A 16,947-nucleotide genomic window follows, 5' to 3' on the forward strand; every position below is an offset into this window, starting at 1 on the left:
CCGACAGGGTTCAAACGAATCGGGCGCAGACGGAGACAATCGGTGAGACCAAGGGGCGGAACAAAAAAAGCCGTGACAGGGTCAAATCCGATGCTGGATGAAGGCAATCCCCAATCCGCCTGCATGTTGAACTTCTTTCGCACCGCACGTTGCCAACCGATGCCACTGATGTAACAGATACTTCCAACAAGTTTAGTTATCCTAACGTAAGAATTTGAACAGTTCAAACAAATACTTTTTTGATTTAAACACATGCAATCAGTTAAACTCACAATGTGATTGGGAGCCTTGATTGTATAACCATATATTTGTCAAGATTATTCCATGTTTTTATTTTCTGTAATGTCATGTCCCACTCAGGCAGGGAAGGTTACTTGCCACTCAGGATATTTTAGCCAGGAACACCCATCGAGTCTAAAGACGCTTCCGTAGGAGGTGTTGCTACATTGGGATGTTTGGCCAATTATAATTTTTTATGATTTAACGAAAAGATCGTGTTCAAGCTAATTGCATTGAAGCAGCTGACAACTCAGAGACCAGGGGATGGAAGTATAATCTACAAGTGATCTGACCTGTCATTATGGGTCATAGCTTCTGCTGTGTCAAGCCCTAGGGGCATCCCCAGTGGCAGCTGTCCCTGGCAATGAGTTTGCGGCCAGCAGGGGACGATTGCCGCTGTGTGTGGACGGTAATCCCAGTTGAGTCGTTCACGGTGTAATGATTGTGGCGATGAAGATAGCGGTTGTTGTGATGATTGTGGCGATGAAGATCGGTAGCCCCATCATTGTTCTTTATTTATCCAGGAAATCCACACCCAGTCTCGACACATTTTGTGATGTTTAACCAACTCCATTGGAATGTGGAAAGAAAGCAGAGCACCACCAGTAGGAGCAAATGACGCACACGCTCACAGTAGGGGATCGCAATCAGATAAAATGTATTAACCCACTTGCTGTACTGCCACCTCCTGGAATTGCGAGCTCAGCAGGTTTTTGGTCTTTCACAGATCTCTCCGTGACCCACCAACCCTTGCATCACATGCTCGCGTGCAGTGATGATCGCTGCGGACGATGGCGATGATGACGACGATTACTTCATTTTAAACCGTCGTCACGCAAACTGCGGGTCATCCTCGCAGCAGCAGCAGCAGCGGCGGCCTTTCGGCTCGGCCATCGAAGGCGGCGCTTTCAGATGCGCTTCTGCGGCCGTCTGGAACGCTCTTCCTGCCCATATTAGGAAGTTACATCATCAAGATTGAGAACAAATTTCTTTACCTCGGCTCTTTGCCTCCCCCCGCACCTCGGATTAGCGCGGTTGGCTACGTACGGTGCGAAAGAAGTTTAACAAACATGCGTCACACAACTCCATCAAGTGAAACAAAACCCGACTATAAAATATAAAAACCCTACAGAGCACCGAGTTCAAACTTGCGGTCGCTCTCCCGTTACGTGCGTCGTGGTAAACGTCGCTTAAAGACGCAAACTACGTACCAACAACAGCACCACTTCAAACACAGTTTTAAAGTCAATAAAAAAAGGATTTGCATTTGCAATGCGCCTTGCTTCAGAGAATCACTGTGGCACGTCCAACAGTAGGCCGACAAAGCTGAAATAAGAACGTGGAATAGAAGCAGCGGGCCCAACGCAGCGGGCCCAACGCAGCAGGCCCAACGCAGCGGGCCTGCGAGGCTAACGAGAAGAGCCGGAGTGGTGGACGGCGGAGTGCCGAGTGAAGCTTCACGACACCCACGACGGCGTCTGCAGGTCAGAGCGGATCTCCCGCCACTCGGATAAGGGTCGAGGCATCGGGACTTCTCTGCCGTTTACTGCCACGATGCACGGCCAGCGATGGAAATTCCACGTTCGTATGGCGGGGGCAGATCCACCCATAGGACAACTACCGTTGACTTCTGCACAAAAGCGTTGCTCATTTTTTATTTTGACAATGAACTCGCGAGTTCACCCCCCCCCCCAAGCGGGATTTGAACTCGCGACCTTCCGACTGTGAGGAGCTCGCTCTGCCGCTGGGGCACGGTCCTCGAAGCGCGGTTCTTTGACGAGCGGCACTACGTTCGTGCGACTTGTATCATTACGACCACCATGACATAAAAAGATTCGTCACCAGCACCAACCGGTTGATCGGCTTGGCAGAGCTCGCAAAGTAACTTAGAGCAGCTGCCACACGTCTGGGAAGCCCCTCCCACCCTCCGAGGCCCCGCCCACGTTCACATAGCCACGCCCACTCCACCGCCAGCCCCCCCCCCCACCCACACCTTTCTGACACAGGCTCCGCCCCCTTTACTAGCTAGCCCCACCCTCCGCCCCGATTGTCGCGGATTCAGTTACGAGGCCAGAGAATATTTAAGCTTGGGACGAAGCCGTGATTTTTTTTTGCAAATGATTGTGGGCGAGGCCACGGGAGGACGGCTCCTCTGAATCCGCCGAAACGCTCCCGGGACCAGCGATGTGGCCCTTCTGCCCCCCCCTCCACCCCGCTCATTGCAGAGGTTCGCAATTCGACGGTGGCGGCCACCCTGGTTCAAAACTGCACGTGGGTGCGCTCACGAATGAATGTCAGGCCGCCGACTGCGTCGCAGCGGTCGTTCGAGATCCCCAATGCCCTCGTTTAGAACGGAGAAGGCTTCACGGCCCAAGTTTGTAAACCTGCTCGTACATTACCACTACTGGCAGCCTAATCCGCTCTTGCAGGCCGGTGCTGCGTACGCCTTGTGCTGCACAGGGGCAGCTGTCACTGGGGGCGGGGGGCGCTTCCCCAAGGGCAAGATCGCGGGGATGGCACCGGAAACGGTCGAGGTCCGTAAAACGCAAATTCCTCCTCCTCCTCGTGGTCGTCGAAAGATGTCTGAACGACCGCGATGGCCGCCGGCCGTCACTGCGCCTTCCGCCGGTCGTCGTCTCGGCCGCGGGGGCGGCGGGCGGAGCCCAGCGAGCGCAGGAGGCGGAGCCAGGCGAGGGCGACGCCCACGGCGCAGTAGCAGGAAGTGGCGAGCAGCGGCAGGAAGGGCAGCGCGCTTCGCCACGGCGACAGCGGGAAGGCGACCTCCACGAGCAGCGCCAGCGTGGCCAGGCCGGCCAGGTAGCCCGCGGCGCACGGGCCCAGCAGGCGCTCCCTGGCGCCGCTGGGCAAGGGGTGGGGGGGCGGGGGGGTGGGGGAGACACCGCCGGCGGCGCCGTCCGTGAGAATCGACGCGCGTTTGTGGCGATGGTCGCGCCTCGCAGCTGCTGGCTTCGGGCACCTTTCTGTCAGGAGTTTGTGTTCTCACCCCGCACGGCCGGCCGTCTCCCCTGGGTTCCCCGCTATGTTCTGCCCCCGCGTGACACGTAAATCAAATAAATAAAACCCCCTATCGATACGCTCGCACCACGACCTAAACACAGACACCAATAGGTGTCTACATTTGGTGTTTGGACGTCGTAACACCTCCTGTCTCGCTGCCAGAAAGGTAACGCCTATTCGGATTCTTTCATAATTATGACACTGGCAAAAAAGGTCCCGTAGGTACAGCGAAACACCCGCCATTCGCCACCAAGTGACGGTGACGTCACCACGGCGCCCGTGCCAGGCCAGGTGCACTTTGAAGCCACGTGAAGTGTCTAAGGCTCACTGACTGGAGGTCTCGGGACAGATCCAGGTGCCATTGGTTGGCCAACTGATATGACTGGTAGATGCAACATCCGTGCCCCCTGCTGTGCCTACTTGCTGCATATTAGCCGCTCGGCCCCTTCTTGTGAGCGTTGCTCCTCTGCCCTCCGTTGTTGCTGGAGGGCGACTGCCTCCAACTGCTCAGTAGCGTCCTTCACGAGCCTCCTCCACAGAGGCCGATCTTGACACCGCTGGTACCGGTCATCGGCAAGTCCACTCAGCTCCACGTCCTCCTGTACCACATCACTCCATCTCTTCTCTAGCCCGTGCCGCGCCCGTTTAGCCCCCTCTATGCGGCCAAACACAAGCTGCTTGGGCACGCGGTGGCTGGGCATGCGGGCTACGTGACCCAGCACACATACGTACGTATATTCGAGAGACATCGGGACTCACCACACGAGCGACCTGAGGGTGGAGAAGCTAAAGATGGTGTACATCAGCATCAGGCCGATCTTGATGGGCAACTCTGTGGGGAGAGATAGGAGGTCAAAAGTGAAATCGTGCAAAACGCGTGGATCGTGAGACGCTAGGAGATGTTAACTACCTCACCTGGTCTACAGGAGGTCGTGGGTTCGATCCTGACCCCGACGATGCCTGCTGCTGCATATTTGTAGTTTACATGTCTCTCTCTCCCCGTGGTCGCGTGGATTTTTCTCTGGGTCTTCCGGTTTTCCCCTCCACATTTAGAATCAAGGTCACGCGTTTAGAGTGTTTGGCTGCTATAGATTTCCACACGATGATACAGCCACTTCGTTGAGCTATCATGTGGCCAGGTCGCTTCTGAAAGAGAGCCATGTAGCTTCGTGTGCTCAACCTTAAATGAGTATCTGACGCAGTGTGTAAACATCAGTATCGGGGAGACAAATGCGCCGAGCCGGCCTTCACAGGTGCTCGTCACTAACAGCACTTGCCCCGACAGTCTGTCGAGGCTCTACGGGGGATCTTTGTCTTTGGGGAGCGGTGGAGCAGCGGTTAACGCGCTGCGCTACGAACCCGTCGGGCAGAGTTCGATTCCCGCTCACAGCGACCGACAACCGGTGACGAAGATCTGAACCAGGTCCTGGTCGCCTCGCGAACAGCACTTGCCCCGACAGTCTGTCCAGGCTACACGGACGGGGGACCTTTGTCTTTGTGCGCGGGGCTGGAGGCGTCTCGGCCGCCGCTCACCAGGCAGGGTGAAGATGAGCGGGAACAGCGAGAGGTGGCCCGTCGTGGCCAAGATCAGGAACGTCTCCGCGTCCTCCCGGCTCTCCACCGCCAGGAGTCTGCGAGGAAACGGCGTCGTTAGTGGCGCCGCTCAGAGGTCGCCGCCGGTCAGAGGTCGCCGCTCAGAGGTCGTTGCCGGTCAGAGGTCGCCGGTCAGAGGTCGCCAGTCAGAGGTCGCCGCTCAGAGGTCGCCGCCGGTCAGAGGTCGCCGCCGGTCAGAGGTCGCCGGTCAGAGGTCATGGGGCACGGCCTGCTCCCCGCCCGCCGAGCTCGGTCGTTTGCCGTCACGGGAACGTGGAACTTCCGGCACTTGCGCAGGAGTCGGAGCGCCGTTCGATGCTCGTTTAGTTCCGAGGCACCGGAGACGTGACGACGCATCGTCGTCGTCATCATCGTCGTCATCGTCGTCATCATCGTCGTCGTCATCGACGATGAATTTTGAGCGGCACCCGAGCACGGCTTCCAACACTAAGCGGCGGCATGCACGTTCGGCGCCGGCGCCGGTGGTGGCGTCGGTGGTGGCGTCAGTGCCGGTGGCGGCGTTGGTGCCGGTGGTGGCGTTGCGGCACATACGTGAGCGGGAGGATGGCGATGAGGATGGCCTTCTCGTGGACGTGCCACCCGAAGAGGAACGCCGCCAGGGCGCAGAGCGTAGCGCAGCGCACAAAGTGGCGCGGGCCGCACGGGCGCGACCACAGGGCCCACAGCGCCGGCTGCATCGGCCCTCGCGCGTCACCCGTGGGAGGGGAGGGGAAGAGAGGGAGAGGGTGAGGAGGGGGGGTTGAGGTGGGGGGCATCAACTACCCAAAGGCTCGGAGGAAACCAACGTGCAACCCAATCGCCATTGTCGTCGGCCATGGTCAATCCACTGCTAGCCTGAGCTCGCAGCCATCTTTATGGGCAGTAGGGGAGTGGGGGGTAGGCGAGAGGGTGTTGGGAGAGGCGTGGTGGGTGCAGGGTTGGGTTAGGCGAGGGGTGGTAGGTGAGGGGGTTTAGTTGAGTGGGTGGTAGGGGTGAGGCTGGTAGGCGAGTGGGTAGGAGGCGAGTGGGTAGGAGCTAAGTGGGTAGGAGCTAAGTGGGTAGGAGGCGAGTGGGTAGGAGCTAAGTGGGTAGGAGCTAAGTGGGTAGGAGCTGAGTGGGTAGGAGCTAAGTGGGTAGGAGCTAAGTGGGTAGGAGCTAAGTGGGTAGGAGCTAAGTGGGTAGGAGCTGAGTGGGCAGGAGGCGAGTGGGTAGGAGGCGAGTGGGCGGTGCGGCTGGCCCGTCTCACCAGCGTGGCGAGCAGCGTGCAGGCGACGGTGGCGCCGGGCGGCACGGAGGGCAGCACGGCGTGTTCGGCCTCGCGCACCAGCCCTCCTGTCATGGCCGCCGTGGCCACGGAGCTTCCGTTCCAGAGCCCCGCACGGACGCCTGCAGCGGCGCAGAGGAGACGGTGCGGAGACGGTGCGGAGACGGCGCGGGGGGGGGGGGCATGGGGGGGGTATGGGGGGGGCATGGGGGCTGCTGCTGCTGCTCTCTCTCTGCTGCGTGGAGAGAGAGCAGCAGCAGCAGTCTGCTGTCGTGTACAGCTGTCTGCGAGTGCTGTGAGCGAGTAGCACCTATGAAGGCCGGTACGGCACACGAGGGGGTGGGTGGCCAGCACCACGCCGCGCCAGGTACTAATTTGAGGCCGAGTCGACCTAGGGGAGGTCCAGGACAGGTCTAGATCATTGTCATTGGGGTTGGCCGCGAGCGGGAACTCGGGTCGCCAGGTTCGTAGCGCAACGCGCTGACCGCTACACCACCGCTCCCCACCACCGCCACCACCACGGCGTTCCCGGTCGTTCCGGCCCCATTTCCACTGCAAGTTTCCACAAACAATTCCCCGGTCGGGGGGTCACCGAGCGGAGGCCATCGCCGTGGCGGCAGCGGCTCACCGGCGATGGCGAGCGCCTTGTCGGCGGCGTTGTAGAGCGCCCACGCGTTGGGCGCCCAGTAGGCGTGGCAGAGGCCCCGCCGGAACGGGAAGAGGCGCGACAGCACCTGCGGCAGCTGGCCCTGCACGCACACGCCAGAGCGCCACCGTTCCAGCGCCAGCGCAAGCCTCTCACGACCGGGCCGCGGTGGCCGCCCTGCTCAGCCAGGCGATCCGGCACTGTGGAGGCGGCAGCGAAGGTTGGTGGATCACGCACAGATGACGACGACGACGACGAGCTGCCTTCAAACGAACCGTCAGCAACAATAACGGCGGCTCAGATTTGGCATCGCGAGTGTCATCGTCACCATCGTCGGTATCGCCACAATCGCCATCGTCGTCATCGTCGCTATGCGCGTGGCTGCCCGTGACCCAGCACTGCGCGGGAGAGGGTTGGCGGATCACACACAGATGGTGTGCGCAACTCCCTTCCCGTGGGCGTCAAGCCCGGCTCAGCCAGGAGAAGGCTCCGCCAGTCCCAGGGTGTGAACCCAGGGCTTGAACCCAGGGTGTGAACCCAGGGCTTGTACCCAGGGTGTGAACGCAGGGTGTGAACCCAGGGCTTCGTAGCTAACCGGCTCGGTGTCTCGTTACAAGCCCTCCCGTTGTAGACGCCCGTTGCAGGGATTGAACTCGGGCCTTTGAGACGCGGGCAGGGGCTGCTCACCATGGCAATGAACGGGCCGAAGGAGCAGGCGAACACGGAGAGGACGATCGCGGCCAGCCCCAACAGGCGGGCCACACTCAGACTTCGCCAGAGCACACCCCCGTCTAGACGCACGCACACACGCACGGGAGATGGTGACGCACGTGAAAGATGGTGAACACGCACGTGGAAGATGGTGAACACGCAAGGGAGATGGACACGCACAGGAGATGGTAGACACACACACCGAAGACGGACACGCACACGGGGCCTCACCGGGGCGACTGCGCGTGAAGCAGAACGTGCGCAGCATGTGGACGCCGTACGCCGGCGCCAGGTACAGGTAGATGTGCTTGAAGTTGAGCAGCAGGGAGAAGAGGAAGGCGGCCGTGTAGACCTTGCCCTGCGGGCGGGGAAACGCGATGCGTCGCCAGCCACTTGGAGGAGATCGCGACAGGACCTCCCGCTGCTCAAACTAAAAACTTCAGTTTTAATGTTTTACTTTAGTGAAGGCCCCGCTGAGCTGTACGGCTCTCGTTTCAGAAGCGACCTGGCCGTCACGAGTGATAGCTCGACTAAGTGGCTTATCATCGCGTGGGAATTTACAGAGGCAAAGTGTATCTGAACGCAGCGTTGTTGCCTCTAAATGTGGAGGGGAAACACCGGAGGACCCGGAGACAAATCCACGCGACCACGGAGAGACACGCAAACTTCAAATGTAGAGCAGGCATCGTCAGGGTCGGGATCGAACCCACGACTTCCTGTAGACCAGGCGAGGTAGTTAACATCTCACCACAGAGAGAGAGAGACACACGCAAACTCCAAATATACAGCAGGCATCGTCAGGGTCGGGATCGAACCCACGACCTCCTGTAGACCAGGTGAGGTAGTTAACATCTCACCACGGAGAGAGAGAGACACACGCAAACTCCAAATATACAGCAGGCATCGTCAGGGTCGGGATTGAACCCACGATCTCCTGTAGACCAGGTGAGGTAGTTAACATCTCACCACGGAGAGAGAGAGACACACGCAAACTCCAAATATACAGCAGGCATCGTCAGGGTCGGGATTGAACCCACGATCTCCTGTAGACCAGGTGAGGTAGTTAACATCTCACCACTGTGGCACCCCAAACAAAAATCGAGGCAATGAGGCTCACCTCCTGTTAACAGCCCTGCAGAGCCGGTGGTGGGAAACTCCACATTCCTATGGCAGAAATGTGTGCAACCATTCGTGTGGACCTGTCCGCAAATTGTTGCTCGTTGTATCTACCCCGGAGGGATGACGATGATGGGCTGAGTCAACACCCCCCCGCCACCCCCCAAGCGGGATTTGAACTCATGACCTTCCGACTGCCGCTGGGGCCACCCGGCCGCTGTGGCACGGTCCTCGAAGCGCGGTTCTTTGACGAGCGATTTATTGTTATCATTACGACCACCACGACATAAAAAGATTCGTCACCAGCACCAACCGGTTGATCGGCTTGGCAGAGCTCGCAAAGTAACTTAGAGCAACTGCCCCACGTCTGGGAGGCCCCTCCCACCCTCCGAAGCCCCGCCCACTTTCACGTAGATACGCCCACTCCGCCGCCAGCCCCCCCACCCCGGCCACACGACGAGTGGCACCTGTTCGACACCGTCGCCATGCCGATGTTGCCACATTCCCAAAGCCTGACTGTGCAGCCATTGTTAACGACACAACCGCTATTTTTTTATTTAAAGCTTTCGTGACTGCAGGGATTCATATTCTTGGTTCTTTCGGTAAAGTGACTTTACCGATAGAACCAAGAATATGAATATACAACCGCTATTGTTCATGATGTAACCGTGACGAAGATTTGGCCTCTGTGCAAGAAAACAACCACAACAAACCCGCTTACGGGCATCACCTGGTACAGGCGGGCAATGGACAACAGCATCAGGCCGGAGAGGAAACCGTTGTATTGAAAATGGATATCTGACAGGATGGGGTTTAGAAACAATGACTTTAGACAGAAGGGTAAACAGAAATGGATTTGGCATTGGCTTTATAACATCCTCTTTACGGCATGCAGGGTCATACTCTTTATTTACACGCGGCAAATTATCTTATTTACTATGAATTATCAATAACATGAATTATCCAGAATTGTAATCCAATTGTGCAATTGGTATCAAGCCATTAAAACAAAAATATCCAATCAGGAGCTCTCGTGAGAAACAATGCTGTACCCCCCATGCTATAGGACGGGCTGTGGAAGGAGCCCTCACAGAGCTACTGCCGAGATCCCTCCAATTGACTCGTGGTCCACGTGGTAAGAGGCAGCACTTCCCCACGCCGCTGCCCCACCGAGAGGAGTGCTCGTTGCACGACGGCCAATCCCATATTTTTTATTCTCAGAGATGGAGTGTCGGCCCGTAGTGGCTAGTATGGGGGGGGGGGCGTAACTAGTAGAGGGGCGTGGCTAGTAGAGGGGCGTGGCCCGTATAGGGGGTGTGGCTCGTAGGAGGTGTGGCTCAGAGAGGCGTGGCTCATAGGGGGTTTCCCACATTCAGGAGGCAGGATGTGGGGGGGGAAGAGGACGGCTGCCCTTTTTTTAAGTAATCAACCACAAGAAGAAGTCGATTATACATTTTCTAGCCGACTAATCGACTTTGTCCGAACGAATCGCCTCAAGCGCCGAGGGGCGACGGCCAGGATACGATCGACAAGCAGCAGCCCGACGTTGGTGACGATCAGAGCGGCGAAGCCCAGGCCGGGACTCAGCGTCAGCTCTCCCGGACGACCCTTGACCTTGCCACGCACGCACCGGCTGCACCTGCACGCGGCAACGGTCAGGCACAAGGCGGGGGGAGTGGGGGCAGGGGGGTAGCGATGACATTGTCCACTGCCAAGTTGATTCAAGTCGTTGAGTCAAGTCAAGTTAGGGTCACGGTGTCTTGGTGGGAATGCCACATTCTTATGAAAGGACCAAACATAGGATGGACAAAGCCATGCTGATCATATTGACACCACCAAAGACTCGTCTATCAGTCTATTGTCTAGAGACCCCACCAGAGTCTCGTCTCTCAGTCTATTGTCTAGAAACCCAATCAGAGACCGGTCTGTCAGTCTATTATCTAGAGACCCAATCAGAGTCTCGTCCATCAGTCTATTGTCTAGAGACCCCATCAGAGACCAGTCTGACAGTCTATTGTCTAGAGACACAATCAGAGACCAGTCTGACAGTCTATTGTCTAGAGACCCAATCAGAGACTCGTCTATCAGTCTATTGTCTAGAGACCCAATCAGAGACCGGTCTGTCAGTCTATTGTCTAGAGACCCAATCAGAGACTCGTTCATCAGTCTATTGTCTAGAGACCCCAGCAGGCTCTCTCCACCGCACTTGCGCGGGTGACGCCGCCACTCACTCCCACGCGGCGTAGACGAGCAGCGCGTCGGTGGCCGTGACGGACAGGCGCTGGAAGAGCACGGTCGCCGGGCTCGCGTAGCCCACGTTGCCCACCGCCAGCATGGCCGGGTCGAACCAGCGGGCCGCGTGCGACAGCGCCAGCTCCAGCCACGCGAAGAGCGGCGGGTAGTCCAGCGTCCACTCCGACGTGTCCTGCCCGGCGAAGCGGCAGCGCATCCGGGTCAAGAGATGCAAGCGCCTTCTCGTTCGTTCGTTCGTCACGCATAGTCCAGCGAGGGACTGTCGCGCCAACAGTGGAGCGCGCCCTCTCGCGACGGCCGTTCGTGTAAACTGATCTGGGCCACCGTAGAGCGGCGTCTCGGGTGATCTGTGTGATCCACGGATCGTGGCGGGGAGGCAGGGGGGCGACGCCATTCCTTTTGAAGGTCGGAATCGTCGCTTCGAACGACGGCCGCTAACCTAAGTGCGCAATTCGCTGCAGGAGTTCGCGCGTCGAGAAGGGGGTGGGGGGGGGCGACGCAGTCCACAAAGTGACGCCAAGGGCCGTCCCCCTCGAACTGAAGCTCTCGGTCGCAGATGCCAACGGTGACGTCCCTGACGAAGTCGAACCATCGGGTTGCCAAGAAGGGCTGTCGTGGCATCGCGCGTGGAAGGACTGGCAAGCCGATCCACATCAGCTGGAAGCAATGTCCAGGCCTCGGAACCGTACCAACAACAACGCTGACAAAGCCTTCTCGACGCGTGCGGTGTTCGCTCATCAAACTCCGGCCGCGAGTTCGCAGTGAAGCGCGATAACCACTGCGCCACCGCTCCTCAGCTAAATAAACAAAGCATGACGAATTGTGCGCGGGCGTAATGATGCGTCCATCGAGTCCTCTGCATATGATGGCTGCTGCTATTGTTAGTTTAGAGCAGTGTTCTTCACTGCCAGGCCCCGAGAGCCACTGGTGGCCCCCTGGTGGCCTATAGTGCAGCCCCCTGACAATACAAAAGAGTGAAAACACCACCACCCCATCATCTCCATCGTCGTGCTGCTGTCAAACCCACAATGGTTTCAAACGTGTGGCGGCCCTCGCACCGACGATGTCTTATCGGCGCAAAGTGGCCGCGCCTCTGAAGATGAATGACGAACGCTGGGCCAGAGCTACTTCTATGATTTTACATCGGCAGGAGCTTTGACGAGCCAGATGGTTGCGTGTGAGAAGTCGCCGAGCGATGCGTCGCCACTTATCTTAACGTAATTTACACAGCGCCTTAGCCAAGGCGCTTTACAGAGACTGAAGAATGGTACAATAACGACGACGCGTGTGTGAATATAATAGTGGAGATGAATGAAATGGATGAGAGGGAAGCAATGGGGGCGAATCTGTGATGCGTGAATTTGGGTGAAAGAGAAATTGATGACAGTAGGTGATGATGATGATTGGGGTGAATGAGTGATAGCCAGTATAATGAGAATTATTATTCTGACAGTAGATGTTGAATGAATGAATGAATGGGGTTGAGTGATATAATGATAATATGAAGATGAACAGGAACGGTGATGGCGGTTACGAGATGGAGATTAAGGGGGGTCGTGGGGTGATCTCGGGGTACCAATAAGTGAGTTGTAAGGAGCGAAGGTGACTGATCACCACCAACTGGGTGAGCGAGCGAGCGAGTGAAACGCCGCACGCGTTAAACACAAGCGGTGGACTCACCTCATAGTACCATTTGGAGATGGGCAGGCTGTGCGTGATTGCCAGCCAATTGCGGTGCACCTCAAAATCCGTGGAACGACTTCGCACACACGAGACAGAGAGAACGCACGCGGGCAACACAGCACACAACACAAAGGCAAAAATTCCCCGTGTAGCCTTAACAGGCTGTTGAGGCAAGTGCTGTTAGCGAGTAGCAGCACCTACGATGGCCGGAACGGCACACGAGGGGGTGGGTGGCCAGCACCACGCCCGGCCGCCTTTGTCTCCCTAGTGGCGATGTTTACACACCGCACCAGGTACTCGTTTGAGGCCGAGTCGACCTAGGGGAGGCCCAGGATCGGTTCAGATAAACCGTCACTGGTATTGGCCGTGCGCGGGAATCCAACTCGTGTCCCCGGGTTCGTAGCGCAGCGCTCTAACCGCTGCATCACCGCTTCCCAACAGGCCAGACACTCTTCGCTAGCATGTTCAATCCACTGCTGGATGGGAAGCAATCCCTGCCGGGTGCGGTGACTTTAGCGACGGTTGGTGGATCACGTAGAGATCGGCGCGACTCCCAAACTACTTTCACACCACGCTGATCGGCGCGGTTTGGCGAAGGCGTGGGAGCATGCAAGTACAATACAATACAGGAGAACACAAACGAATGCCCACAGAACGTGCCAATTCGTCACCAGTACAGCACACCGGTGTGATGGAGAGCCAAGCCACAACATTTACAAGCCGCAACATTTACATTAATTTACAAATGAATGTGGCTTCGCTGCACTGCCCTCTGCTGCCCACTACACTGCTAGGCAGCCTTGCAACTTATGACACCTGCCCACGTGTGGCATACATTACAGAGGAAAGTTTAAACAGATGGCGAAATGTGCAGTGGACACCTACGGCCTATCTGCCCATGGATCGGGATGATGATGACGTATGGTCCCAGTAACATTGCAGTAACTGTGCGAGTATGTGGGTCTCTGTGCGAGTCTGTGGGTCTCTGTGTGAGTCTATGGGTATCTGTATGAATCTGTGGATCTCTGTGCGAGTTTGTATGAATGTATGGGTCTGTGCGAGTCTATGAATGTATGGGTCTCCGTATGAATATATTGGTGTCTGTGCGCGTATGTACGGATCTATGGGTCTCTGTATGAATATATGGGTGTCTGTGCGAGTTTGTATGAATCTGGGTCTCTGTATGAATCTATGGGTGTCTGTGCGAGTCTGTACGGATCTATGGGTCTCTATGAATCTTTGGGTGTGTGCGAGTCTGTACGGATATATGGGTGTCTGTGCGAGTCTGTATGGATCTATGGGTGTCTGTGCGAGTCTGTATGGATCTATGGGTCTCTATGAATCTATGGGTGTCTGTGCGAGTCTGTATGGATCTATGGGTCTCTATGAATCTATGGGTGTTTGTGCGAGTTTGTATGAATCTATGGGTGTCTGTGCGAGTCTGTACGGCTCTATGGGTCTCTATGAATCTATGGGTGTCTGTGCGAGTTTGTATGAATCTATGGGTCTCTATGAATCTATGGGTGTCTGTGCGAGTCTGTACGGATCTATGGGTCTCTACGAATCTTTGGGTGTGTGCGAGTCTGTATGGATATATGGGTCTCTATGAATCTATGGGTGTCTGTGCGAGTCTGTATGAATCTAGTGGGTCTCTATGAATCTATGGGTGTCTGTACTGATCTATGGGTCTCTGTGCAACGTGGCAATGTTTACTGCGGCTTGTGACCACACAGATCCTAGCACGTTGCTCCCAGGCTACCCCCACCACCCGCTCCCCTCGCGCTTAGCCTGCGGCGGCGACGAGGCGAGGCGGCTGCGAGCGTGACCCACTAGGCAGGGACGAGGAGGCACTTGAAGAGGGTCACTCCGGCGACGGTCAAGATGAAAGCGCACGTGTCGCTGGGCGCCGCCATCTTGGGTAAGGGCGGGGTGGGGAGGAAGTCGCTCACTTCCGGGTGCGTGAGTTTGCGGGGGGGAGGGGGGCGCGGCGGGGGGGTGGGGTCACGTGGTCGGGACCCGCAGCGCGCGTAATCGGAGTTTTAGCAATCGTCGAGCGCAGGCGGTGCACGGTTAAATAAAACTCGTAGCGATTAATAACCTGTAGCGATTAATAACCTGTAGCGATTAATAACCTGTAGCGATTAACAACCTGTAGCGATTAATAACTTCTATTGATTAATAACTTATAGCGATTAATAACCTGTAGCGATTAATAACTTGTAGCGATTAATTATATCCATTCAATATAGGGACACGGTACCTTATACTGGTAGGAAACTCCTGGTTACACGAGCCCACAGTGGGGTGATTGTGTCCGTCCGTCGTGCAGGGAGGGGCTGGGTGGGGAGGGAGGGGCTGGATGGGGAGGAGAGGGTGGGGACTGGGTGGGGAGGGGCTGGTCACCCCGTGGTGCCCTTATAAAACTCAACGTTTAACCTACTCACGCCGGCTTGTGCCCGCCCTCACAGTCGGGCATATTTGCGGAATACACCACGCCGCCGTTGACCCTGCAGGCCATTGACCGAGCAACCCAACGTTCATACCAGCTCCCTCCGCAGCAGGAATGTGTTTCTTGTATTCGCGTGCGTGCGAATTGATAGCGGTGTAACGAAAGCGCCATCGCCTGGATTATCAGGGGGGCGTACATTCACCTTACAGCCCAGGCTTATCGACAGTAGGGTTGACATCCAGGGGGAAGGTGAGAGGCGGGTCCACCAGGGAAGCCTCTGGAACATTCGGGGAGGTTCCAGGAAGGGCGTGGCAAGAGGCGGAGCTTAGCCCCGGGAGGGGGATATAAGCGGGACCCCGAGCAACGCGGGGCGTCGGTATCCGAAGACTGAAGAGGACCCCTGCCGCCGCTGCCGCCCCTCCATCTCCATCGACCACGTGACGGCTCGTCCTCCAGCCTCCCTGGCGCGCCGTCAGCCAGCGGTGTGTGTCGGAGAGCGGTGAGCGGCACTTGGCGCGGGGCAGCGTAGCCGCCCGTAACTAGGAAGGAGACGGAGACTGTGGCTGTACCAAGCTTTATTTGAACTAAACCTACAGGTCACTGACCGTGTCGGACGCCACTCATTACAGCGGTACGGATATGTTTTAATGTTGTGTTGCGAAAAAAAGACGAACGTGTGTTTAATGAAAGAGAATCGATGGATTATCATACCAGCACGATTCATACTCTGGATAGTGAGCGAGGAACCGATTCCAATTTGTAAATCTGTGGGTCTGTTTGTGAATCTATGGGTCTCTGTGCAAGTCCGTAGGTCTCTATGTGAATCTATGGGTATCCGTGTGAGTCTATGGATCTCTGTGCGAGTATGTTGGTCTCTATGAGCGTATATGGCCCTCTGTGTGAGTCTATGGGTCTCTGTGCCAGTCTGTAGATCTCTACGGGAATCTATGGTTCTCAGTGTGAGTCTATGGGGGGGGGGGTCTCTCTTCTGTTAGGCTAAATTCACCCAAAAACCCTACGCAAATATAACAACACACCCATCCCCAAAGACGCGTGTTCTTTTTGTCGAGAGAGCGTGACTGGTGGCTACGGGAATGATCGAGAAGGGAGCGTGGTCAGACGACGGAAGAGGACGGTGGAGTCTGCCGGTGGAGCGAGCATCCAGAGTCAGCGAGAATGATCGGGAAGGGGGGCGTGGCCTCGTGTCGGTATAAAAGGGGGAGATGCGCGGGAGACTCGGGGCTGTTGCAGTGGAGGTCTCCGCCTGATGTCGAGTGAAGTGTCTGCAATAAAGTGACATCTCAAGAGAAGTGTGTCAAGCCGTCATTACACAAGTGCCGGAGGAGGCTTTCGCGACCAACATTATCCGTAAAAGTGTTTGCTGGTTAGATCGCGGAAATATAAATGTTGTCGTTAACCCGGCAGCACCCGGCACGGCCAATTTGTAACTTCGTAAATGTTGTGGGTTTACTCTCCAGCACACTGGTGTGCTGAAGAGTAACTAAATGCCACGTTTTGTTTACGAGACAAAGCTTAATAGTTGGCTGTGTATGGTTGGTGGTGGGGGAACGGACTCATCAATATGCACGCGACCTAACCCAGATGATGGAGGTTACCGGGTCTGAACAAGTGTAATAACACACTGGAGACGGCTTGTGGAATCAGTCATTTTATTTCACTTCTTGCAGTTCACAAACACTCCCCGTTGCTGGCAGGCAACGGGAAGCGGGCAGACAGCCACCAGAGACACACCGCCACGTGGCACCCGGAGCCCCACTCGCACGTGGCCCCTCTCTCTCTTCTTTCTGTGTCTGACCCCGTGTCTCTCCTCTCTCCCCTTATTTAACGCCTGGGTCACGTGGTACACTCCAGCCAATCCTCAATAGCCTGCGCCGAATGTTCCAGATTCCCCCTCAACTCCCGGGACCACGCCCC

At 56.7% G+C, this 16,947-nt stretch overlaps 1 protein-coding gene across 1 annotated transcript; it reads right to left on the reverse strand.

The window, feature by feature from the left end:
- Positions 1-367: 367 nt before the first annotated feature.
- On the reverse strand, positions 368-14,506 carry ALG8 (ALG8 alpha-1,3-glucosyltransferase). The gene is made up of 13 exons (XM_061575875.1): positions 14,394-14,506; positions 12,561-12,639; positions 10,859-11,052; positions 10,151-10,266; positions 9,358-9,425; positions 7,743-7,869; positions 7,488-7,591; positions 6,783-6,903; positions 6,137-6,276; positions 5,443-5,582; positions 4,831-4,928; positions 4,057-4,129; positions 368-3,139 (listed from the first exon to the last, which is right to left on the reverse strand). Exons 1-13 carry the CDS (start codon positions 14,474-14,476, stop codon positions 2,890-2,892), a joined length of 1,593 nt encoding a protein of 530 aa, XP_061431859.1. The 5' UTR covers positions 14,477-14,506; the 3' UTR covers positions 368-2,889.
- Between the last annotated feature and the right edge of the window lie 2,441 nt (positions 14,507-16,947).

This window comes from Lethenteron reissneri, chromosome 59 (assembly GCF_015708825.2).
Source record: "Lethenteron reissneri isolate LAM-NWPU_2019-01 chromosome 59, ASM1570882v1, whole genome shotgun sequence".
In the NCBI taxonomy this organism is placed as follows: Eukaryota; Metazoa; Chordata; class Hyperoartia; order Petromyzontiformes; family Petromyzontidae; genus Lethenteron; species Lethenteron reissneri.